The sequence below is a fragment of the Netta rufina genome (genome assembly GCF_964035555.1).
Source record: "Netta rufina genome assembly, chromosome: 15".
NCBI lineage: Eukaryota > Metazoa > Chordata > Aves > Anseriformes > Anatidae > Netta > Netta rufina.
Window position 1 is genome coordinate 4,982,436 of NC_140138.1, and position 27,136 is coordinate 5,009,571.

Here is a 27,136-nt window from a genome sequence, read left to right on the forward strand (position 1 = left end):
TCTTTATCTTAGATACGTTTACTCTATACTCGTTCTTTGTCTACAACACATTGTAAACTATATCGATCCTTTTTTACTAAATGGGGAGAATGAATAACTTTATAATATATCTAGAAAAAAATCCCACATTATCACTAGAAGAGAATGAACATTCACAACTTTATTATACATCTAAAATAATCACAGTAATACCAAGTATTACGAATTTATTGACCACATAGATGATTTTTAAATTTAAATGTACATTATTATAATACGGATATTGCAATATTAGAAGAAATAATATAATGTCTTTTAAATATTCCAATAGTTTAATTTTAAAAAACCCTGCAATTAATCATAGCATGTTGTTTCTAGAAAAGATAGAGCTTTTCCAGAAAGTAATGCAGGCAAATGAATAAAAGTTTTAGTTGGTTTTTACAAACCTACTGTTAGAAGAAACTCTTTGTCAGCATTGATGTATTCTATACTGATAGTCTAGAACAACACAATTGTTCTGGAGCATCAGTCTCTGCAGAGTGTTGCTGACTTTGAACATGACGCAGAGTAGCAATTGGAGGTGAGTTTCTTATTGCATCAGAACTGAGTTTGAGAACAGAACTCAAGAGCCAGCTTGATTATCACATTTTAAGTGTGGCAGAGTATGGAAATAATAGTAAAGAAGAGAAGCAGTGTACTCAGCTGGGAGCAACACAAAAATCCTAAACAATTTATGACTTTCACAGCTCACGTTCACAGCTCAGTCCTTCAAATCTGTCGGTAATTGTACTCCGAGTAGCATCTGTAGACAGCTTTTAAACATCAGCCATTGTATATAGTTCCTGTATCTTAAGGATTTTTGCATAATGGTTTTTGACCTGTTGGCTTTTCTTCCTGAAAGTTGCACGTGCAAGCCTTGTGAGCCCTTGGGTTTGTCAGGGTCAGGCTAATAAACGTCATGTCTAATTCTGAAGGTGCTAATTATTCTCATATTGCTATTATATGAAGTGACTAGGCAGGTCTTTTACCTTATCGCGAAGTCCTGTATTTGTCTTTCCAGTTTGGGTGATTGAGTGGCAGGTACTCTCCCAGTATTCTTTGATTCTCTGAGCATTGTTAGGCAGAGCTGGTTTCCTAACATATCACTCTAGTCTAGAAATGGCATGTCAAATGTTAAAGCGAGCTGGGAATAAATTTATTTGGGCTGAAATACAGGTTCTTAATAATAATTTCCAGTAAAGTAAATTATTAGTATCTATGATTATTAGGGAGTCCAGGTAGCCACCTTTTGTAGATATTTGCCCACAGTATAATGCTGAAGTAGATTTTCAGCACCATGTATGGCCTGTTTTAGCTGCATACCCATTTAATTTTTAAAGGCATTTCTATCTAGATACAGAAAAAATGTCATAGAATATCCAGAGCTGGAAGGGACCTATGAAGATCATCAAGTCCAACTACTATAGGATAAGCGCAAACCTCTCTCTTAGGATACAAAAGCAGTATCTAATAAAACAGAGGTTAATTCTGCAGTCCCTTACTTTACAATTAGAATGGTTAGAGTTGTAGTTTTTGCTTTGTGCTGTATCGTGAAAGCAGGTGTTACAGTTGATGAGAAGTTCCTTGAAGAAGGGTGGGTGAATGGGATAGAAGACTATAAAGAGTCAAGAAATTTAGACAGCTGTTAAAAATTGTCACTTATTCTACAGTGAGTTTTCTGCTTTCTCAGGTTGCCTGTTAACTCCAAAGTGACTGATTGTCACTGGTCTCCCATAGTTTTTTATATCATTAAGGGAGCAAGATAACTTTATCCAGACAGAAAATGTTAGGTTGCCTCTTTTTATTGTCTTATTGCATACGCTGTCTGCTACAGCTGAACCCTGCTGACATGTAGCTGTGATGCTGTCAGGATTCTGACAATCCAATTCTGTGCTGTACAGCAGATGAAGAGGGCAATATAATATATATAAAATTATATGTTTTATACATATATATATAGATGGAGCCCATCCAAATAGTAATTGAGGGCCTCTGCCCACAAGAGTGAGCTTTGTGATGTCCTTCAACCCTTACTTTTAAATTATAGCATATATTTATAGAAAACACCAATACAGATCTCCTTGGAGATCTTCCCTGTTCCAAGTCCATGCTTTCAGCATGGTGACTCGACATAGTCATTTTCCAGGCCACGGCGAAACCGAGCCGTCAGGGTACGGCTAATGACAATGACCCGTGGTGCCATGCAGTCCTCACGCCTATGAAGGATGTTCCATATGAGGATGGCAGCTGCCAGTGTGGCCAAAAGACAGGCTCCGATGTTCAGGTAACAAGACCATGAGAGGTTGGTGTACGGTCCAATGCGGTAGAAAGTCACCAATCCAATAACCAGGACAAAACCTGCAAAAAGTGTGAGATTTTTTTTTTAATGAGTTACTCTTGAATTCCTATAATGGCAAGGTGACACAACCCCAATGGTCATGAATCTGTAAAGCCTTCCCCTTCTTATTACAATATGCTGTATGTGTTCTTTAACTCATGTAAACATGATGGTACATGCAAAGACTGGATACCTAAAAAGCAGTTTTAATGATTAGTTTACACCTATTGACTCTGGTTTAAATTTCTTACTCCCACGTTATTCCTGCTTTGCTGGAGTTCAAGTTACATCGCCCCCCCCCCCCCCAGTTCTCTTATCCTACGCAAATAACCTCTTTCTTATTCCTGTTGCCTTCACAGAAAACACGTACACTAATGATAACGATTTTTGTTTGTTTAGAATATAGTGAGTTTATTCTCAGATTTTGAAATGTTTATTTAAGGCAAGCCACTATAGTTAAATGCAAAAATGAATGGCTGAATGTGTTCATAGAAGGGAGGGGGGGAAAGAAGGTGAAACAAATGGGACCTAATGGTCCTAATTTCTCTATGCTGGCAAGTGTTACGAGAGAATAAACCAGGCTTTTGAGTTCTTTAGAAAAAGACGAAAAATACAGTGAAGATGAAAGATGCAAGTTGGAAATGAAATGCAAGTAGGAGGAAAAAAAATCAGTCGTCACTCAAATAGGCATGACACTTACTATTCCAAGAGTCATTGTGAAATCTGAATATTCCTTATAAATGGATATAATATGAGTATTAATTTGGGATATGTCTGGCATTGTTACTGTTCTAATGTCTGCCTAGATGGTAGTTTCTAACTCAGTTGCTTGCTACACCTTCTTCTACAGTAGCATGGTCCCACAGACAGCATATACCAGAGATGACTCAAAGTAAAACATTTCTCCTGAAGGATACATGAGAAAATAGATTCTTACATTAGGAACAGGTCTTTACTGCTATTTTTCCAATCTATAATAGCATTTGCTGTGAAGGAAGACTAAAATACTATGGATGAGTTTTAAGATGTTGAGTTAGTTTTAAGGACAGCAATTGACATAATTCCTTGATTATTTTTTTTCAGCAAGATTCTCTGAGGCATCATGAATTCTAGCAGTTATTTAATTGTTCATTTGTAACTAAACTGAACAAGTTTCATGTGGGAAAATTGTAGCCACACGGAACACAGTTACAGAAATCACCAACTTGTCCAATAATTGTTTGTTAGCGCTCCAAGGAAAGCTGTGGGCTTCTTGGATTCCCTGTGAAAATGTATGAGAACTGGAAAAGAGGCCATTTTAACTTTAGCTGTGTTGGAGATGGGGGCTTAATTAATAATTAATTAATACGTATTCGTAAGTATACAAGTTGGAAAGTTGCTTCTTGGTTCCTGTTTGATAAAATACTGAGTTATGGTTGGGGTAGAAAAATCGTGAAGTGCTTGACAAGTTTAAATCTTTTTTTTTTTTTTTTTTTTTTCAGTAATAACTGCTGGACAGCATGCTGTGTATCAGATTATGCATGCTTTTTTTTTTTTTTTTAATAAAAATAAAAAATCTCAGTTTCTTGAAGCCAGACATGTTATCGATGTCCTCGGACCGTAGAAGGTATATCATCTGTCTTTGAAGGAGTCAGTTTTTCTGAATATTCATGGGCTTTATCTCATCATGCGAAAGTGGAAGCGTTCTTTCCTTCATGCAGTGAAAATCCTCACTGAAGCTTATTTGTTGTTAGGGTATTCACAGAATGCTACTTTTGTATCCGAAGCTAGTTGGTTGTGCTTTTCCTTGTCTGTGAAGCTTCCTTGAACTGCTTTTGAATTACTAATGACTTTGCTGTTTGGTGTTATCTGGGTCTGATACAGCTTTTTCTTTACTGTTTACAGTAATGGTGTATAAGAAGGTAATCACAGCTGCAAAACAAAACTGTTGTGACTCGTTTTCAGTGCAATACATTCAACACTGCGTTCTTCCTCTGGAGTTCAATTTCTCCTTAGGCACATAGTTGAGGGGACAGGTGAAGATCAGATCCTGTATTTGTGGAACACCGACACCAGTTGCTCTTCTACAGGTTGTAATCCACTTTTCAAAGGGTGATAGGTACCATTTGTCTCATATAAAGACAGGAAGCCGAGAGAAAGGGAGGTTGGTTGTACTTCCTATGGCCAAGTTGTAGACCTGTTCCTTTTCCTCCTGGTTTAAAATTCTCAGAGGAAGGAGGGTATTGAGGTACAAAACAAAAGACTCATCTTACTGAAGAATCTGCCTGGCGCATGGCAGATGTTTGCCATCAGTTTTCCTCTTGAGTTTTCATTTCAGTTCATGTTTCACAGGGAATTCCCCCAGAAGGTAAGTATTTAAAAACAAAACAAGGTAATGCAAATCATATAGCCTGTCAGAGGCACTGGCTAGACTTGAAATAGCTTAATTCACATTCATTTTTAAAGTTAAATTTAATACTACTACTTAAGGAGGAATGAGCTTTGAAGCCACGCTGTGTGCATCAGTGGCCACTTACAAATACCGCTAAGGACCAGTTATACTTGTTAATAACAGTCCCCTGTATGCTATCATGCAGTATTTGTCGCATGCTTTCTTGGCAGCAGGAGCTAGGTTCGAGATCACCAGTTACATGGAGTAACCCTGATATGCAGTATCTTGCAGCTTAAAGCCCAGTTATTGATTTGCAACTGCTGCCTTCCCCACTTCAGGTTTACGGGTATTTACTGGTCCATCTAACCTAGGTAAATAATGGTTGATCAGCACTTCCAGTTTCCTCACTGGAAGTCACGTCTTGTGCAAGCCTGCTGGGAAAAAATGTCAGGGTTCCTGGTGTGTGTGAGCTCTGCTCCCTTGGGCATGAGTTTGCCCCATTCTTTGCTCACTTAGTTAAGGCAAGCAGCAGTCTATGCACACTCCTTTATGGCACTACAGAGGTAAATAAATGCTACAGGCATGCTTTCAAGATTTAAACCTTTTCTTTTCCCCAAACACCTTTTTCCTCCTTATGTATCACTTACAGCAATTGCTGTCCTGGATGACAGCACATCTCTGCTAGATGGGCCAACCTCACGAACATCCTTCCATCTGATAGAGAAATTATCCACTAGAAAAAAGGACTAAGGTTTACTGACAGACCCCAAAATAAAACTATTTATGCTAGCAAGACTATTTCCCGTCACAGGCCTTTCTCCCTAACCCTAGATCAGATGATCAGCCAGTGGTGCAACAGGCTTCCTCTTCTCTTGCAGTTTTGTGCCAGTGTGTGAGCAGGAGGGAACTGGGAGGTAATCAGTTTCAGAGCTCCCTGACTTGGCAGATATCAGGAGTGAGTCAGTCACTGGGGCTCTTGAGTGAAAAACATAGGATCTGTATTCTAACTTTGCCACAGGCTAGACAGGAACTAACAGTTAAGAGAGAAAAAGCATGACTGAGGTGGGAGTGTTGGAAGCACATTACTCCAGAGCGTTTCCACAATTAATCAGGGAAAGTAAAGTTTTATTTTGTTGGGCCTCTTATATAGCTATATCCAAGGAGTGCTCTGTTTTGCCAGACTGATAGATAAAACCTCACAAATAATTACATGAACACCACGTGTTCACAAATCCTAGGGCACTGAAGCAATAATAACCAGTTTCTGTATTGAAAGAGAATGAAACTGAAGTTTGACTAACATTTTATTTTTACTAACGCAACTATAACAAGGTATTTTCATGGGGTTGTTGTCTTCTGCTTTGTGTACTGCGCTAGTTATTAGTGTAGCTTTGACAATATTTTACATGTAATTTGTTGCCTTGAATATTTCTGAATATACACGCAGTGTATTACTTGTGAAAACTTGGTGTAGGTAAAATTCAGTGCCTACTGGTGGTTGTGTGATATGGGCATAATGCGGTTGTTAATGTAAATATGCCAATGCAGAATTCAGCACTGTTTTGAGAAAGGCTTATTTGTTTCGGCACACTTTTAAGCATGCACTAAGAATAGCTTCTCTGTCTCCCTGATTGCAGTGACTTTCACTTCAGATAAATATTTGTAATATTGAACAACAGTGTCTGAATTAAATTTCAATGTTCCAATAAAATACTTGGAGGAAAACAGTTATTGCCTTCCCAGGCTATTTCCCACAGGTAACTTCTACTAAAAATAACCAGAAAATTGCTCTACTCGCCGTAAATTTTTTTTTTTTCTTAATTCATGATATACTTTTATTCCCTTCTACAATTGCAGCATCTACTGTGTGATATGATTAAAGACACTTTTTAATCCATTATAATCTTTTGTTCTACAAAGCATCTCAGTATTGAAAAAGGGAGGGGATGAAAAAGTGAGAGTCATGGATTGCAAAGGACTTTTCCTATGGGAAAGCAGTTAAAGTATCTGTTAGAACAGTGTCACTTCTTGCTACTTATTTTAAGAGTTGTGGATAGTAAACATTTCTTTAATACTCAGTTTAGTTATGAGAATATTAATTTTTTTCTAGGTTAATTTCATTTCTGTTGGGTAGCCGTGACAGGACTTTTAGATGCATGGCTGAATTTCCCTGTATTAATTTAATTGGAAAGAAGCATGTCAATCAGTTTCAGGTCACTTACTGTGTATTGTCTAAAGTCTGCACAGAGGCCAGATCTCTACGAAAAATCCTGATGAGATTACTTAAAGTACTTTATTTTCCCATAGAGCTGCTGTTTATCTCTGGTTGTTTCCCATCGGTAGCAAAACAAGCCTGAACAGGGGGTGCTTTTCCGCTGGGGAAGGAAACAGATAACAAATTCACTAGGAAGACTTTTGGTTGGGACAGTAGTTGACCGTGTTGGAGGGGGTGGGTTTAGGAGAATGCTGCTTTTTGAACTTACATTTTACATCTGTGTACTGAACTTCCTGTTCGACTGTAGCTGGCTGTAAGCCAACTACAGATTTTTAATATTTTACAAGAACTTTCTTAGTCGCTTTCTACTTGTGATATTTTTTTCCAGACGCACCTTGATTTGCATAGATCTTATTACGACACTGATAGTGCAGTCTTAGAAGTCTCCATTGTTTTTTGGGGGGGATTGGTAGAAAGTCTGTATCAGGAACAGTGTTAATTTGCCTCAGGAAGTACAATCTCATCCCCCAGCTCCCTGCTATGCCAGAGAGCACACAGCAGGCTAATTTATCTGGATGAAAAAGCCAGCTTAGTAGGTCAGTGCGAGAAGGGTTTATAATCCTTGTCTTTACAGCTTGTCCCATAGGATGACTTTCTCTGCCAGGAGGAGGGAGAAGGAAAATAGAGCAGCCAGGCTGTTGTTCACATTTTGCAAATGACCCTTGTGCTGTAAAAACGGTGAACAGGGAGGGGAATGCTTAACTCCCTTCTCTACATACCCAGCAAACCTTTACAGGGAATGGTTTAGCTGCTGGGAATCGTGAGCTTAGATAAGCTGCTTGTAGAATTTCAGTTTTATTTGTCAAAGTGAGCTAGATTCCCAAGGTTCAATTGCTAGAGGAATCAATATAAATGATTAATCAGTTAATACCTTTTCCTGGATCAGTTTGGCACAAAACAGTTGTTAGAGTGTGAGGCAGCTGCAGTGCTTCTGTGATACTTCTGTGCTCTTCATAGTACCAGCCTGACAGCTGTAGATGTATGCTTGTTTTGGTTTACAATGTCCCAAGGACTTGAGTAGACTTTGAATTTTTATTTGGATATTGTTGAGTACAATAAAAGCTCCCAAGGATTTTGGTAAAATGTAACATCTCTTGGAAATTACACAAGTTATGAGTAGCAAAGCTTCTCGGGGCAATTGTGGTATTCTTTGAATTTGTCAGTTCATCTTTGTAACCCTGTAAGGCTGAGAGACTTGTTGTAAGAGAATGATTTCTACGTTGTTAGTGGAAAAGGAGGTGCAGACCACTGTTTAAGAAGTGTAGGTCTACTGACAGTGAACTTTCTTTTCCTAGCTACATTCTGGAGATTTCCATAAATATAATGCCAGTCCTTGAACTGAAGGTTGAAAAGCATTCCCTATGAATTAGACATAATTTCTGTTGGCCATCTGTTTAAATAAGGATAAACATGCAGGCTTGCAGACCAAAAGTTAGCTGCAAAGACTGTTTGGCACCTGTGAAGCACTGGCAGTTTGAGTCAATGGAAGTTCTGCTTTTGGTCTAAGTAGATCGTGTGTCAGACACAGGTGAGAGCTCTTGTCAGGTGGGGAAAAAAGGAAGATAAGCAAACTGCAGAGAGAAGCAGTCACTGACCAGTGATCCTCCCAGAAATGTTAGTGATGGTAATTTGTCTTTAAGGATGAGCTGTTTTCATGCGTTTTTCAAGAGTTCTGTCCTCTCCATCTTCTGAGGCATCAAAGGATAAACAGGAGTTTAACTTTGGCTCTAGCTAAATGGCTCCAGTTGAAACTTTTTAGCAGGCATCTTCATAAACAGTCAAATCAGTACTTGAGTTGAACATATTTCGTATGCTTCTTTCTGCATTACTGCATTATTTCTAACAGTCATAGCATGCATTCCTTATACTTGCATATTTATCGGTAATATATTATTACCATATTTCGAGTTAGAATGCGCCCTTGATGTTCAGATGTCACAACAGATTGTCTGCTACTCAAATCTGTATTTAGACATGAAGAATACAGGCAGGCCATTTTCCTGCTGCAGTTGAAGTGTTCAACACAGTCCTTGTGAGATACTGCCCTTCCTAGCTTGCTGGTTCAGCTGTTCATGTGACCCATCAGTCAAAGCAAGCAGGATAGTCTTCCATGTTTTAAGATCTTTCATTTTGCAGATATATGAAAGCAAGATCACTTTGAGATTTGCAATCCACATAAAGAACATGCAAGTTTGGTGTTGAGGCAAAATAAGTGAGAAATAAAAAAAGCATTTACCGCAAATCAGGCAGTCAACTTCTTTCTTTTTGTTATGATTTTTAGGTTTAGTATCACTTATTTGCTTCCTTTTCAGGAAGTGTTAGGCTGGAGCTCCACAGATCTCCTCATAAAACAGATCTGGCTTGAGGGTGTTGTGAAGGAAAAAGGTGGAAGGAAGTAATACAGAAATCAGGATCATGTTGCTATCACAATTATAGTCAGCTATATTCTCCAATGGCTGCTTTGCTCTTCTGTGCTGCATTAAGATTTTCTGGACATCAACAGAGCTAAAGTTGTAATACCCAGAAGGAAAGGAGAAGTAAATAAGGTAAATGGTTTAAAGTGTTGTTGGTTTTAAGGCACAGACATAAGAGTGTGTATGAACTCAGGTTTCCTGTGATTTGTTAGGGGTCTAGAGTGAAATACACTGGCAGATGGAAAACACAGTAGAAGTTGCAGTGCAAGGCTTGAAATTCAAAAGAGGTAAAATTGTAACTTATTTGGCTGTAAATGGCAAGCTCAGTAGGAACACAAAAGGTTGTAATCTTCAGGATATCAGGTATTAAAGTAATTTAATGCTGAAAAGTAATTGGAAGGAATATTAACCATTATTATTCAGACTTATTCCAGTCTTGGACTTCCAGAAACTAGGATGAGATCTAATGTTATCCCAGACCTCCCTAGCTGTTTCTTACACTTTCCTCTGAAGTCTAATATTCACCCTTGTACAAGATAGGAGACTTGGCTAGAATACATTAGGTCTCATCTAGTCTGGTAGGTTACTGCTTGCAGTAATTTAATGTTGTCTGAAGTGCTCTTTATTCCCTGTCCTGTTGGTATGGGTTTCCCTTCACAACTACTCATTGGATCCTCGTCTTATATTCAGCACATTGAGTTTTTAACAGTTCCTTGGGGGAAAAAAAATCAAAAACCCTCTAGAGAGAAATTTCTGAGCATTGACACAAAATTCCACATACAACACTGGTTCCATTTTCACCACACTGCTTTTCCAAAGCAAACAGTTTGCTTTCCTGTTAACTGGGAGGTGTGAGGTTGTGGAGCTTTGGAGCTGTGCGAATCCCATTGCTCTCCCAGGAGCAACTCTGTTTGCTCTCTTCTTTCCTTCCTCTTTGCTTCCTGGGGCTTTTATCTTCTGTCAGAGGTCTGTCCTTTTTGAATGATTGTCAAATATTTGTGCAGGTTGTAGAAGTGAAAAAGCGGGGGAGCCTGAAGTCATCACAAGCTCTTGTGGGATAAAACATGGTTGATTAGAACTTGTGATAGAGTTTGGAAGATGATACTTAGTATGCGTAGTGTTCTAAAACAGAAAGGACTTGTGTTCAGACTACAGGAAACTGTAATGAAACCCATACATTCGGAAAAGAAAAAAACAGGAGCTGGATGCCTGTTTTTTAAGTATGTGGCAGGATGACATCTGAAAGTGTAATGAATAGGAATCGCCCCGACAATACTCAAATATTTAATAAGATCCAAGTATGTACATTCTATGATCTTGAAGGTCTTTATAAAATCACTGAATAATCTAGGTTTTTAATATTGTTCTTCTCACACAAATGATCTGTCTGCACTAAAATATAACCTCATGTACACTATGGCTTTATCCCTTAAAATACCATCCCTTCTCCATTTTACTCAATGCGTAGGGAAAGCAGGCTTTTTAACAAGACCAAAATTCATTGAGTTAAAGTTTGGTGAAAGCAGAGAGTCTTTCACAGAAATTTAATCTGTAGCTGCTTTACTGTTAAATGAGAGTTAGCTTTTTTAAGAAAAGTCACATAAGCTCTTTGAACCAAGCAGCCTGAATGCTGAATGTGATCAGCCAGAACGCAGCTTCCTGAGAAGTGGTGACAGAAGACTGCACTATAATATAAATGAAGTAGGGTGGAACTTCACCGTGATTTAACTTGGGCTGTTTCATGAACAAAGTACTTTAAATAATCCGTTCTCTTCTGATGCCTTGCTGTACTTTGAAAATGGATGGGAGATTATCAGCTTGGAATGGAGGCTCAGAAGTGAAGTGTTACCCATGGCTTACAGGGTAAGAGGCAGTCAACTTTCTTCCACTTCATTAAAAAAACAAACAAACAAACATGGTATCCTAGATGTAGCAGCAGTTATTCGTCAGAGATACAGAAACATTGGACTTGCTCACAATTTTCACATTTTGTCTGGTATCAGACAAATAACATATTAACCATTATGTGTAAAATGTTGTGTGCGCTCAGTCTGAGGGATTTGTTTGATGGGGCTGATTTTTTGGCCAGTTTGAGTGGCCTGACATTCCAAAGCACATCTTTCTTTCTGAAAGAGGAAAAAGCCTCTTCTGTCAGTGCAAGCTGTACTCTGAACTGTCTGTCCTGTGAAGACAACCCTTACTGCCTGAGGGCAGTTGCAGTTCACACACCACTGTCCTGGCAAATTAGAGAGGTTTCAAAGAAGTCAACTTTATACTGGGATAAGGGCAGATATTGTGACTACTTTTTTTGTTTGTTTGGTGTTTTTTTTCTTTTTTTTTCAGAATTCCTATCCCTAAAGCTGGTAGTAAAGTATGGGGGGAGAGCTAACCACCAAAGTCATTGCATCATTTCTGCAGATGGGAGAGCTTTGATTCACGCAGCATGACGTCTTTCTTTGTAGCTGTCATGAGCTGCCAGATCCATCTCCTCACACCTTTTGAACACAGACAAGCAGATGAACTTCTTGATTCAACAACTTCTTCAGCCATTCTCATTAGTGTTTTGCTAATCATTCTGGCTCTGGCTGTCTTCCCTTCTCCCCTCCCAGCACTGGGGATTTCAAGGTTCAGCTTGCATAACAGGTAATAGCAGGCATTTCCTTCTCCTGTGTCGGGATATCCTGGCGCCCTTCAGTCTCTCTCTGACTGTGTTTAAAACAGACTCCAGCACAGGAAAAAAAAAAGTCTAAAATTAGCAGCCTCGATAGAATAAAGGCACAGGGCTGTCCACTGTGCTGTTTGTCAATGAAACAACAAATCTAAACAGGGCCAGAATGCATTTCCTCTGTGAAAAACAGACATGTTGAGTTTGGGGGAGGATGGGAGGGAGGGAAGAGTAAAGCCAGCATTGCACCTGAAGATCAAGGAGAGATATGCAAAAGGTATCCAGAATTGTAAAAGTCCATAGTATACATGAGACTGGAGGGAGGCTTTATTACGGTGAGGCTACATATCTGGCTTTTGATTTTACTGAACTGATGCCTGGGGGTCTTGCTGCACCTGGAGTCTGGATCAGATGCTTTGAGAGTTACAGAACCTCTGTTACACCAGTCTTCTCTTATTTGACATTCAGGTTCATCTGTACCGGGTGGTTATTGCTGTGGGAACCATATTTAAATAACCTGGGCTAGATTCTGGTCTTGCAGCAGGATGAACTGTGGATCTCAGATTTTTATCATTGTAAATATTCAATGGTTTTAAAATTCAGTTTTGGCTTTTTATAAATGTTACTTAATTATAATCTGTTAGTTACGTTGATAACAATGTATGTCTGAAATATGATTTTGTAAACAGTCTGAGCGTTCCACTCCATTAATCACAGTTTCATACATGGATAGTTTATAGGATTGGACTTGGTATAATAAATCCTGAGTGACTTTATGTAATAAAGATCCTTGCCACTGCTCTTAATAAGATACCGTGATAAAACCATTTCCTCTTTTCCTCAGTCATTTCTGTATAGTCCTCATCTACGAGAATTACTGTGGGGAGTTTTATTTATGACTGTCACTGTTGCAAGTTGACTCCAACTTTCTTTGCTAGATTGTAAGACATCTCTCTATCAAAACCCAGCCGATCATGACAGAGTAAAATTCAGTTACCTGAAAGCAAATAATAGAGTTTCAGGAAAACTCCTGAAATTTGTTCTGCCATTCTGCTATGTTTTCAAACAGCTGCTTTGATATATTTTGCTCTGCTAACCTATGGGATTATGCTGCATTGATTTCATTTCTTTTAGGCTTGTGTTCCTGATTTCAGAGGAAATAATAATGGCTTGTTTTTCTAGGCTGGCAGAAGACTCATTCTGATATTTCCAACATAAAAGCTCCTATTCATGTAATGCAGAATCACATGGGGAGAGCTTTTAAGAGACAATAAGCTTACTTTTAGATTTAGGCCTTTTTGCTGTGCTTTATCACTTGAAAGATTTTTGAAGTAAGAAACTCTTTTTTTCCTGGATTTAATAGGTATGAAGTGTTTTTTTCCATCAGAAAAAAAAAAAAAAAGTGTACTTACTGGCAAGCTGGAACACAGCAGCTATGGCCTCCTCCCACCACTGGGTATCCTGAGATATGATGGGTATCTCCACTAGACCCAGGACAAAGATGAGCTGGCCAGCAGTCAGAGCAACAGTAGCAATGAGGTTACAGGCACGCATCATGTCAAACTGCACTAGGGAAACATAAGAAGGAAGTCTAAAGTTAAAATGATTAAAAAAAAATAAAGGGGGCAGGGAGGCAGTGTTTCAAATCCTGGCTAAGCAGGTATGTAAAATGTATTCCACAGAAAATGTTTCTCAAATACTATTCCCACTCCTGGCAATCCCTTACTCTTAACTGCATTTCCTGTGGTCTGATTAGGGGCAGATTTTCTTTAGGATGTGTTGAATATTTTCTTTAGTTAAACAGTACCCTATAACTGTTGCTTCAGAGCAAAACAATCTCATATGAAGCAAGTAGCTAATTTTGAAGAACAGCCTGCCGAAAGCGTTTGGTTTCTGCCCTGTGAAGATTCTACATGTAAGTAGTAGCCAGAATTGTTTAGGGCAGGAACTGTCCTTTTGTTCTGCATTTGTATGGCACTGATTGAAATGGAACCTTTGTTCATGGTTTGAGTTTTCAAGGCTCTAAGACAATCATACCACAGGAAAAAAAAAATAAAAATCTGTAACACTTGAAATATTTCACCTAGTCCAACTGGATTGTCCTGAAACATTTTGTGGACTAACACTAACTTATTGCTGGTTTAAGAGATGCTGATAATAGAACTTCATATAGAGAATTCTTAACTTTTCCTTCTTTTAACATTTAACTAATCTTTTGGAAACACTGCAAAGACCATCGTATGTTACGCCCCCTGTGCAACAAAGGATAGATTTACATTGAAAGATGTCAATGCTTGACAGTTCCAAATGAGGTGTTCTTGTGCCATTTACAAGTGAAAGAAGTTACATGACTTCATATATTTATAAATATTAAATATAAAGAACAAATGCAGAAATAATTATAGACATAAATACCTCGAGTCTTGGATAGAAACCTGATTCAGCTGGGTGCTGAATCGAATATATTCATTGCAAAGTTTGGTACTTTTAGTCAGTTTTTTTTCCTACTTTTCCTGTTAACCTGGTGGATGTCCTGTTTTCATCCTTTTCCTTCCTCTCTAGCAAAAGGTAGGTTTTGTAAATATCATTGTGCCAGTTCAACATCTCTTGCTAATATGTTGTTGCTATTCTGAAACAGAAGCAGCTCAATGTGGAAGTCGTGTGTTAGAAAAGGAAAGGCTCAAGACATGAATTGTCATGTGATTTTTCAAAAGCAACTTAAGCATTTATGATTGAATTTAGGTGCACTGACCACCAGAATTATATTTTTCTGGAGAACTGTAAACAAAAATTACTTTTCAGTTAGATAGCTTTGCCTAGGGACTTTTTTTATTTTGGCAGCAGGATTTGTGGATTTCAGTGTCTCCAAAACTTATAATGCGTTTTTCCTTTTTACAGAATGACTTGGTGATGTCTTTGTTCCTATTGCCCATTGCTGTGCAGTAAAACTTTGTAAAATTTGTTGCGCTAGCTTGTTTGTGGTAAGGTAGGCATATTCCACCTTACATTTATTGGAACAGTCCATGACTGAGGAGCTGATGCCTAAGAAAGCAGGCAGCAGTGGAGAAGGAGAAAAAGGTTTGGAGTCAAAGTTTAAATTTTGATCTCTTCTGTTGTTTGATTAAGACTTAATTCATGTTTGCCAAGTGCTTGGATATTTTCCCTCTTTGCCACCCTATTTCTTTAGCTAAGGACTGAAGTAAATTCCTGATCCTCTAAGAAGACTGCCAAGAAGTGCAAAAAAAAACAAAAGTTGATATCAACAAGAGTAAATTTCATAGTGGTAATCATTCAGTCCAGTCTTACTGTTGTGAATCATAAAAATTAGTTTAATCTTTATTTTCTCTTCATAGTTCATTTTTAGTTCCTAGTCTTGTAAGAAACAACTCATGATTTAATTAAGATACATAGTCCATTAAACATTTTCATATTGAATAAAGTCTTAAGATGATAAAGTTGTTTTTGTTTTTCCTAGTGAGTTCATTTCTGACCAGAGAAGAGAATTATTTCATTCAAAATTAATTTGCTTGAAGTATCTTAACTTTCAAAGTTGCCCTTTGTAGCAGTAAATGATTCTGATTCTATGATTCCAACTTTTGTCATGTTCAACATTTATAGCTCATGGTGGCTGACTGTGAAATCATGTTTGGAAGCCTGCTGAGCTTTGTAAATATCAGCAAAATCTTGAGCATTAGGAGTATTCTGCATTTCCACTTACATGGATTTCTGTAATACTTCAAGGAGTGGTACTTTCTGAAGTGAAAATTAATTACTTTTAAATGAGGAATATACTAGAAATAGCAGGCTTACAGCCATTATTATAAAAGTACTTGCATTTGTGACAGAGCTATCTATGGTGTCAGATACAAAAAATACTTGGTTCACAGCCATAGGGAATTCTGTTGCCTTTCTGCATGGGGTATGCATGCATTAGAAAACAAAGCAAACAAACAAACAGGGGTTCTAAAGCTTATCACAGAAATATGTACTACCCCTTGTCATAGAAACATATTTGTCTTTACTGTTATCCATATTGTCTTTTCAGTGTAACAAGTATAAATTCTCTTGTCTTTGCCATAAGTATTTCTAGCACACTAAAACAGCAAGTTTTATTTTGACTAACTCAACTGCTTTCAACAAAATTTGTTGTCATTTAGTCTTTAAATAATAGTTGGGTGATCGCTGTCCTATTGCTGTTGGAGTGCACTGGATGTGTAACATCTTTCTTTGCACGAACTGCAGATTTAGGGGTGCTTTTTCAACTCACATCCACTGCTGTTTGGAGATGCAGAAATACAACTAATATTTTAGATAGCTGTTGCCTTTATCAAAATGGTCATACGTGGAAAATATGGGAGCGGAGGGCGAAAGAGGAGAGAGGGCTACTGACAAAATTAACAGTGTACAACTCTTAAAAGCTCCATTGTTTTCTCAGTGGAACTTGCTGACTTGTCTGAGTCTGGATCTGCCCCTCTAGTTTACTGTGCTTAATCAGTCATTGTACTTCGCATGTTGTCATCTCAGCACATGATAATTCTGTTTTGTGCACGTGCAACCCTGACCTGAGCTGCAAAATGAAACCCAGCTACCAGTCCAGCCACTGCGCCATCCAAAAAGGTGGTAGTTCTGGAAAGCACCTATGACTGCGTTTTATTGAGGACAACCAAAAAAAGTGGACAATGCTGGTCAAGGACGGGAATTAAGCATGCAAATGAAAAGCATTTCTTCAGAGCCTGCACCCGAAGGCTTAAAAGATGTAAAACATGCTGAGGAAGGCAAGGCCACAAGCCTTTTTTTTGCACTTGAGTGACCAGTCACTTCAGGAATAGATAGCTCTTATCTTTCAAAACATTTGCTTTTATTGCATTTTTTTATAAGGCCTGTGAAATTTGGTGTTTGTCTGTGTGTCTTTAGTCTGTCTGTTGATATTTTAATTTTTATGTAAAGCAAAAATTCCTCTGCAGCCAGCTGCAGCCCATTCCAGTGGGTTTTCTATAATTAGTATGAATGTAGAGCAGTCTGTTTGACCATGTCAAATGTTCTGCTTCATTTACAGTAATTGTGATCCTACTACAGCCTCCCATGTCCATTACAAACTCTCACTCTGCAGAGTGATTTGTACTAGCCACCATATGTGAGAACGAGAAGTTCATAATGGTTGTGTGCACAAGTACGGGTGCTATTTGTATGAACGATTAGCTTCTAGAATCTATCATCTAAGACTGTCATGATGGCATAGGTACTTTGGATGTACAACTTTTTTGTTTTGAACTCGCTAATGTCACTTGTCTCCTGAAGTTTAACCATCGAAAGCATTTCCTATAGCTAGAAGTAGATGATTCTAGAAGAATAGAGCTGGACACCACCAGGTATATTTTTCCGTGCCTTCCTTCACCTCCCTTAAAATGTGATTTAGCTGTAGAGAAATGGAAAGCGATAGACACAGAATGGCTTCAATGCTCTCTGGAGCTGTTGTTAAGCATTACAAAGTGCTAGTCTCTGACTTCTTCCTTTTGGAAGCGCATCTGGATCCCGGTATGCTTTGAGAAGTAATTAATTCATGGTCAGGGATTCTAGCTGTGTTTCTTGTACAGCTGGGTAGTTAGGGGCACTGTCTAATGAATTCTGCTTTGTTTAATACAGTTACCAGTCAAGGGTCAAAACCCAAACTCCAGGGATGAGACCAATTCCAATTCCCCATTGCCTTGCTCATTTCCTTGACCAGAATTATCCATCTGGATTAGGAATGCTAATTTGACTTTAATTGCAAGCAGCAGTTTTGTTTTATGTTACATGATAGCACCCAGGTTATTTGTGCTTTGCAGAAGTAGGTTAGTCATATTGAAGAGTAATTTGCAGTGTTTTAGAATAATAAGAAGGATGATCTCATTGAAAAATCATGTTATGCTAATTGCTGAAAGCGTGAGGTTTTCTTCCCCTATTCTGTCTGCGGGAATTCAAGCTTTTGACTGATTAAAGCACAATGTATGAATGAAGGAAAATAAGCAGCCCAAGATAACTTAGTAGTTTAAAACTTCCCCTGTGAAATAGCACTTTCAAAAATTTTAGTGCAAACTTCAGTACATCTTCTGCAGCTTCCTAAGTTACCAGCCGTGGAAAGAGATGATGACCACAGTTTCACTCCCTGTGTGGGGCACAGGATCATATCTGAAGTTATTACCACGACTGCACAATTTACTGCATGGCATCAAAGCTGTAGGAGATGACTCTGAATGTGTTATTATCCTAGTCCTGTTTTCCATGATTTTAAATCCAAAAATATGTTTAAACTTTAGCTATTAGAAGTTCATTATGCATAGCTGAAGTATACTGCCATCTTAGGCTGCTGCTGTCAGTGTATCCATACTGTAGGGTATTCTTTTCTTGAAGAAATTTCCTTCTTATATCTAGTGATTTTATATATATATATATATATGTATATATATAAATGGTTACTTTAGTTGCATTTAACTTCAATTTTCTTTTAATCTCAAAAATTACACTTTTTGGTATCTATTTAAAAATCATTTCAACTGATAAAATAATACTTTTTATCCTTTTTTAAAAAAACTATTATTATATATTATTATTATTATATTAACTTTTTTAAATTATTCAGTTATTTTTCATTGTTAGCATAAAAAGGCAAACTTTATAGGATTTCTACTGGTGATCTCTTTTTTATGGTTCTATGGTTTATTGATTATTCAGTGAGTCACTGACTATACATACTAAAATGTATCTGTCTTCATAAATCTTTAGTGTTTGTGCATGTCTATTCTGGAAAGGAGGATAAAGCCTGCCTTGCTCTTCTAAAATAGTTCTAGTCTTCTAATTAGGGATAGAACTATCAATGCTTCCTGTCCCTAAGCTGCTTCACTTCTTCTTGTAAGAGCCTGTTTTCAGTTGCTCATAGCTTTGCTAGACTTCATCTTCTTGGACTGGGTGTCTGCAGGCTGAGATCATGTGCTGCTTCTGGTACAGTTTAATCTAAGTAGGCTAAGTAATTAGATTTTCTCAGATGTAATCAAGGCATTGAGTACATGGTTTTCATCCGGAACTTGACGTTTTGTTAACGTGTTAGCCTGAGAAGGGATGCATCGCTTGCTGTTCCTAAGAAATTCACTCCAGTAGGTAGTCTTAGAAGTTTTAGTACACGTTTGCTTAACAGAACTCTAGCTGACAAATCTGCTGAAAGCTCAAGAGTGCTAGGTATATTCATCACATATTACCTTTGGTGAGCTCATAGCTGTCACAGAGCAGGGGATATGCCAAAAAAAAAAAATTGACTACAGTCTTCTCATGTGTTCAGCTGAGCTTCTAGGAATCCCCTACATTACCAGGCACTGGAGCTGAGGGCAAAGAGTTAGTTCTTTTCAAGCTCTGAATCCTCGCTGTGTGGGTCTGGTGAATTCCATTTCCTACTCCTGCCCTAGGTAAGTCATTTAAAAAGTAGCCGTCTGCTATGTGTGGGCTTTATCTAAAGGTTTGAAGTCTGCGTATGATTCAAGTTAGGGTTAGCACTTGCTTCTGTATAGTGGTGGTGTTCTTCAGCCTTCCTAAGTGGATTTAAAAATCCATATTATACAGACTTCAGAATTGCAAAGCCAGGCATCCAAACATTAGGAGAAGCCAGCAGAGTACATGCTTGCATGAGTGGGATTACAGTTTTTTCTCAGGAGCTTTGATTCATTCAGTGCATGAAAGCACAGCGCAAAAAAGCTGAAGGGGTGCTATGTAAACAGTCGCTCTTTGGCTTCTGTCTTGCTGACTGTTGTGTATGGTCTTGCAACAAAGCTGAATTCTGTGCTGGAGAACTCAGTTCTGTATTTTGTAAGAAACACTTCTTTATCATTCTAAAAAGTCTACCCAAATTTTTGGCAACTAATTTTGTGTTCCTCTTGTTTTGGATGTCAGCATTGTCACCAAAGGTCAGATGGGGATGAAGTCTCCACAGCTCACATGGCAATCAGCTGGAGCTGTGCCTTGAGTTTCAAGAGCACTATGAACATGCAGAGTATTCTGTTGCTGGATGGATGTCTTGCAAATTACAAGTCAGTTATTTGACTTGGTTTCATCTCCTAGATATTTTTCTGAAGTGTGCAATTTATGATCTTGTGGTAAAAATTTTAAAAATACATAATCTGTGGAAAATGGGAAAATGCCTTCTGCCTTGCTTCCATTTTTTCCCCACTTACAAAATTATTTAAAAAAAAGGAGGGGGGAGGCAGGGGAGGAGGGGACCAAGTAGTTTGGCACAATTGAATGTTCTGATGTTGCAGTTGGACTTGATAGATCTCTTCCAACTGAACTCTTCCATGTAACAGTTTAGTGAAATCTTAGGTGCATTGGAACTTTAGGATTGAGCTCATCTGAGCTTGTATGTCCTATTGGAATATTTAGTTTAAAAGGTGTATAAATCTTTTTTTTTGGTGGAGAAAGGAAGAATTTTGGTTTTGGAGTGAAGGCATCTGCATCAACTATTTTCAATGTAAATTATGTTTAAGTTATGGGGACTTTTCAAACAGAACATTAAGAATGCACCTATATAGGGATCAGTTCTAACAGACAAGGCTCTTATATAATTCCTCTGGAGATATTGGTTGAATACATGTTATGACAGTTTTGCATGGTTATAAACATCAGTGGATTGGTTATAAACATTTGTGTTGATGGCTGTAATAAAGGTACTTAATGTGAAATGTTTGGAAGCTCCTTAGCCACTTACCCTCCTAAAGCTTTAAATGAATTCAAAGCCTAAGTAGTGAGGGTAATGAAATAATGATTTCTCTGATATTTGTGAAACATGTGAAGATAACTGTATTGCAATGTTAATTATCCCAAATTAGCCTGAATCCCAAGAAGTTTGTGAATGAATCAACCAAAAATGTGGCATCTCTGCCCACAGCAGGGAAGATTAAAGTAGATGATGTTTACGGTCCTTTCCATCCCAAGCCACTTTTATGAGTCTATGAAGTTTCTAACTTTATACAAAAAAAAAAAAAAAAAAAAAGTATACAACATAGGAAAATCATGTTAAAATGAACGTTCAGTCTAAGGAGAGTAGGTGTCTTAAAATTTGCCTCCAGAAAGATTACATATTGGCCTCCACTGTTACAATTTTGTGATTTCAATTGTTTGAATGTTGATCACATTGCAGATGTTAGGAAGGGAAATCACAAGCCTGGAGCTGCCAGCTGCCTACATGGACTGCATCTCTGTGTATCAGCCTCAGCAGCTTACTGGGCAGCCTTTGGCTGTTTTTGTTCTCATGGTAGCTGTGTTCTCCCAGTGCAGTGTGCCTCCTTTCTTCATCTGTATATGTTGAAAAATTAATATGCATCTATAACACACTCAGCTGCTGGACGCAGACTGGTTTCTGTACAGCCAAACTTTGCAGAAATTCCTAGTGGACAGTGGCATTCTCTAAATTGCTGCCGATGTGAACAACTGTCAGCTCGTTGTTCCCACACAGAGCAGCATCCTGACTTAGTCACTGCACTTCACAATGCAAGTGTTTGCATAAATCATACGTTGAGGCTGGACAGGTGTTTATATTTAGCCCTTACAGGAGTCACGTAGTCATTCGTGACCCTGTGCCTCTCCCTGTCACTGGTTATTCTGTTTGTAAGGACTACAAGTATCGTACTCCGGGCATCTCCCTGTAGTTGAAATAAGCATCCCACTGTTGGGATTTTCATTCCGTTCACCTGGAACCCTGAAGAACCAAGCAAGGTTGTAAATCATTTTAAATGCTTCCCTATTCCTGCAGTTCCACGCTGTTTGTAGTGTTCTTCGGACAGAAAGGAACAGAGTGTGACTGTTGCTAATGAATAAATCAGCTCCATCTGTCCACCCAGTCTGTAGCACTGCAGGGCTTAAGGGCATAGCTGTACTGTGCAGCGGGATAAAAAACATCTAAGCTGATTTCAGGTAATCTGGTGTGTTCACACAGTGCAATGCAGTGTTACCAGCCTGGTGGTGGGCCAGGATGTAGGTAACAGGGGCTGTGCAGGTCTGGTTTGCTCTGACAAAAATTCCTGAGACATGCTGTCTGACATAGTTCTTACTGTGTGAGTGCTTCTACTACGCTTATGAAGGGTTAAGAAATGTAGACAAGAGCCAAACTGTGTGGCCTGAGTATTTGTAATATCTCTGGAACAATCTCTGTAACCTTTGGCAAGTTTCCTTGCCCTCACACAGATGACAGAAGTGTTAGGCTACCTGGCTAAGATTCCTTGGAGTGTTTTGAAGAGGGAATATGCCATCTGAGTTCAGTAAAAGCCTTCAGTTTTGCATCATCTAGTGGCTTGTCCATGTTAGAAAAACTTCGATTGGTATCCTCATAACTGGGCTCTGATTCTCAGCATAAACAACGATTTCTGATCTGACAGACTGGTGCCACTGAAAGGGAGTTCTCACCCGTCAGCACACCTGCATCACTCAGCTTGTGCTATGAGCAGTACTTGTTGGACTCGCAGTACCACAGCTTAATCCAACAGAAGAATAACCAAGCAAAAAAGCAGACACACAAAAAAATCCACTCTGGATATTTCCTTGCTGTTAGCCATGTGAATTGGTTCACAGAAGCTTTTTAGTATCACAGATGGTTGAAGGAAGGGTGCAGGAGCTATGGCAAGAAGGGAGGTAAAGGAAGAAGTGGATAAAGGAAGGGGGGAGATCAGACCCTTCTGCCAGGAGCAGTAATGTTTTAGCTTGAATGGAGTTGAAGTACTTCCCCCTGCAACCTAAGTCACCCACATTTCTTTCATGTTGTGCTTTGTTGAAATCATTCACATTGTTTCATTTCCATCTCATTTTATAGTATCACTGACTACTCTCCCTGGATTTCTTTCTTTCCTGTTTCTAATATAGTATGGATATAACATAATACAACATAGCTCTGTCCTCTGAAAAGGGGTTTTGCCAATGATTTCGGTGGGAGAAAGAGCAGGCCCTTAAGTTGTATTCAGTGAAAAATAGGTTCTAAGACTTCTCTGCCAGTAATTGAGCCTACTTGCAGTAGCATATTTAGTGGACTGTTATTTATGTGGTACTTGTACAGAAGTCATCAGTATATGCAAAAGCTAATTTTCAAAAATACTAAACCTTAACTCTTTGAGGATGGAGTTCAAAAAGTTGTTTATATATATGTATTTATATACACACATGCTTCATTATAACTGACAGATGAGGATTGCTATATATACATTACTTAAATAATATATGATTTTGTATTAAAGAACTTATTTAAAATGATGAAACCATGGCTGCAGAATTGGGCCCATAATAAGCATACTATCCATGGAAACATGTATTTTTTTTCCTCATTCTTTGTTTCCTCATTAGATTGTCATTGTACAGCTGTAGAGGTGAGATTTTCTTTTAAATGCTGTAGAGACTGAAAATTTGACTTGTGCTTACTCTTTGCTTTCAGATTAAATAGTGAATGGATGCTTGATGAAACGAGTCATTGGGTTTCAAAGTCCTTCTTCAACATTTTAAGAGCTTTTCTTGGCATCAGTGTAATCATGTCCCCAAAAGAATTCTCTGTAATTATCACTTTTAAATTTAAAAATTGTCTATCACATTTTGGTTCTATTTGACGTAAGAAATTGCTATATGCAAATTGCAAATAACCTGCTGTATGCAAAAATGCATACAATTTTGCTATAAAACTAGTTTTTCTATGCCTATCTTTATAGTACCACCCATCTTTTGAACTGTGCGTAGCAAGAAATACAAGTTTGCGGATTTAAAATGCTGCAGGAGCCAAATTCAATATGCAGGAGCTTATTCTAGCTGTTAGATAAAGACCATGTACTTTTAAAATTAATTAATTGTATGCATGTTTTTCAAGTTAGAACATGGCTTATAAATAACAATTGGAGCAGTGATTAGAGTAACGAAGTTACAGGTAGACATCAAGGAATTTTTTGAACAGTCTAATCCTATTTGTGATGAATTGATATTGCATAAATTCTTTTAGTTAAGCTGGAAGTCATGTTTAGGCATTTATAACAGTTTTTAGCACATGTGAAAAAAACTTACTGCACTTTTTTTTTTTTTTTTTGGAAAACATGATATGATGTGGGCCCACAGTAAAGCTTTTTTTTATTTTTTTAAAGAAATTCCTCTCGTATTTTTGTTTAGTCTCCAGAGGGATATAAGAGACTTAAAGGAGGAACAGAGCATTTTGTTCTTTCTCTGCTTTTCAAACCATGAAAAAAACATCACTTCCTTGAAGGATTCATTTAAAGCACTGTTTGATTTGCCTGAATGAACAAACCCCAAGGCACTGCTGTGCTCAAAACCCTTGTCTGTTATCAGCTTGTTTAGATGCCTGCATAGAAGCCAGCTGCTGAAACCACAGGCTTTCAGTGGAGAAAAGTTCTTGGAGTTAGCCATAGTTAAATAAAGGTGTCAGAGATGAACACAAGTATTCCAAGCATAATTCTGCTCTAGTTTAATGAGAATAGGGTCACACCCTTCACATCATTAATATAAGGGGCACTTTTTTTATTGCTCAACTTTGTAAGTCTGCAAATTGGCTTACAGATTTGATCTTAACCATTTTTAAACAGTTCAGTTTCAGCTATATGTATTCTTAAAATCCCACGAGTCTGAATTTGCAAATGAGAAATGTGTCATGCTTAATGATTTTCATATGATTAATCTTAAGAGGTGTTTAGGTGTTTAGAATCGGATGGTTAACATTGATTACAGAGAGCTACATGGATGTTCTGCTTAGGCTATAAATTCCTCATGACCTAGTACAACGTATCAATGACAATCTAGTAGAAGCAGAGAAGTCAAGAAATTGAACTTACGTTTGACAGTGCTACGAGACTCCTGGAACCCCGCTGATTCTGAACCCCAGCCCAGGGCTTCACACTCGCGCTCCTCCCCTTGCCCATGCCTGGTGCTTGCACCTCCTTTGCTCTTTTCTGCCAGCCAGCACATCTTCCAGAGCCCCACACTGCGCTTACGCCCATCTTCCAGGGTCTGGTACACCCAGTTAGGAGTAAAGGCAGCTGCGTTATTCAGAATAAGTGAGACCAGGGCTACCAACACAGCTGTGGCTACCAGTTTCTGGACAGTCATATCTGACTGTCAGCTCACTGCCAGTCTCTATTTGCAGAAGACACAAGGTCTCAGTCAGCTCCAGCACATTGAAATTGGACTTGAAATGGAGGCAGCTTCAATATGATGTTATGAATGGCTAGAGGACATCACCGTTCATTCTCAAAGTCAACTCCAGAGGTGTTTCTGATCAAGCAAATGAGAATTTTGTGAGGTAGATAGAATTCCATAAAATAAAAGAACACAAAAGAGCTTTTTTTAGGTTTCTCCGTCCTTCCCGGCTTTGGCTTATCCACCTTCTTGCACTTTGATAAGCAATGCCAGTCCTGTGATGAACTGGAAGATAGGGACTTCCATTCCTTGTGAGACAAAATTCCTTGTGAGGCAAATGGAGGAGGACTCCAGTCTTGAAGCAGAAGAGCCTGAACTGCTGCTGGGGCGAGGGAGGGAGAGCTGCTTGCCAGCAGCGTGCCTCAGCCCTCAAGAGCAACTGTGCAGAGCGCGGATTCCTCCGAGTCAAAGAGCTCCAAAAGCCTTTTCCAGATGCAAACTTCAAAATATCCCTCGAACACCGACAAATGTCATTCTCAAATTGCAGCTGAACTCCACGTGAATGCTTTCATCCCAAAGAATTATGAAAGTTTGGTGTATCCTGAGGAATTTGCTCTGCTGTGTCCCTCTGAACGCCTGACTGCAAGTGGCAGGGACCAGAGGACGGGCTGCTGTGAGGAAAAGGTCTGCAGCCCCCCCCCCCCTTCCCTCAGCTAAGAGGAAATGGCTGTTTTTGTGGCTGTTTTTGGTGAGCCTCAGGGCGTAGTCGGCTGCAACAAACAGAGCCGCTGCCACAGCAGTCAAACATTAACAGGATGTGTTTCCTGAAAGGAAAAGACTATGGAGACTTCTAAAGTTGTCCCTCCTCCCCTCAGAGCGTCCCCCTCCACGCCTCACTCCTCCCCTCAGCCGGCAGGGAGGCACAGCTCCCGAGGAAACCATCTTTACAGAGAAGCAGGAATCCTGAGACTCGGCTCGTGAAGCTTTAGGACTGCAGAAATAGATTGAGGAGAGGGGTTTTGAAATGCTTGTTACCGAAAGCAAAACAATTTTGGAAGTACTGTTGGCTGTCGAACATCATGACAAGATGGTGGTGGTGGTGGGTGCACTTGGTTCCGTCGGCCGCTCTGCAACCCTAGAAAGGAACTTGGCAGATCAACAGAAAATCTAAAGTTTGGAGATTCTCAACCAGATAAACAATTTGTGGGTGTCTGAAAAAAGTCACAAGTGCCATGATGTGGATGAAGCTGAAAATTGCTGTATTGTGTTGTGACCGCAGGGCCGATGTGCCCCTGAGCCGCACATCCCCCTTTGCTGTAGTCACTGGTGGCTCTGCAGTGTCTCTGAGAATACTGTCTGAGCCCTTTTTCAGTGCCTGGGGGATGGAAGAGCTGCTGTGAGTTGCTTAATACAATGCCTGTGTTCACAATCCAGTACAGAATTAACTGCTGTGTAACAAGCCAGGGCCACCAGCACTGGGTCTGCGTACGGTGGTTTTGAAGTGGCAGCGAACTGTTCAACGTCTGTCAGCTCCCAGAGCTGACCTGCGCTGCAGTGAGGAGCTGTGTGTGTACCCTGCAGCTGGCCAGGGGCATGGGAACATAGTCTTTAAGCTAAAACAAAAACAAAAACACCACCATATAAGGTGTATCATTAAATAGTATATTGTAAAATGGTATGACATTCTTGTCAACGTCATGGAGAAGGAGGAATCCAGGCGCAAAGAGAACCCGATTAACAAGGTGTATCTGCAGTCCACTGACTGCACCTGCCATTTTGACACAAAAGTTCACATTGCTGAAATTAAAATTAGAAGAGAATGAAATCAGAATAAAAACATTTAATTTTAAAACAGTATTTGTCTTGTCAGCAAAGTTTCTTTAGCCTTAGTCAGCAGGATCACTTCTGACATGCAGACAAA

General features: G+C 38.9%; 2 protein-coding genes across 2 annotated transcripts in view; one reads left to right on the forward strand and one right to left on the reverse strand.

The window, feature by feature from the left end:
- IFT140 (intraflagellar transport 140) overlaps positions 1-27,136 on the forward strand; it is a gene marked incomplete at its 5' end in the record, with an annotated part of 69,131 nt that overhangs the window by 24,798 nt on the left and 17,197 nt on the right. The window lies entirely within an intron of this gene.
- TMEM204 (transmembrane protein 204) lies at positions 142-25,943 on the reverse strand. The gene is made up of 3 exons (XM_084295961.1): positions 24,912-25,943; positions 13,494-13,649; positions 142-2,376 (listed from the first exon to the last, which is right to left on the reverse strand). Exons 1-3 carry the CDS (start codon positions 25,183-25,185, stop codon positions 2,132-2,134), a joined length of 675 nt encoding a protein of 224 aa, XP_084152087.1. The 5' UTR covers positions 25,186-25,943; the 3' UTR covers positions 142-2,131.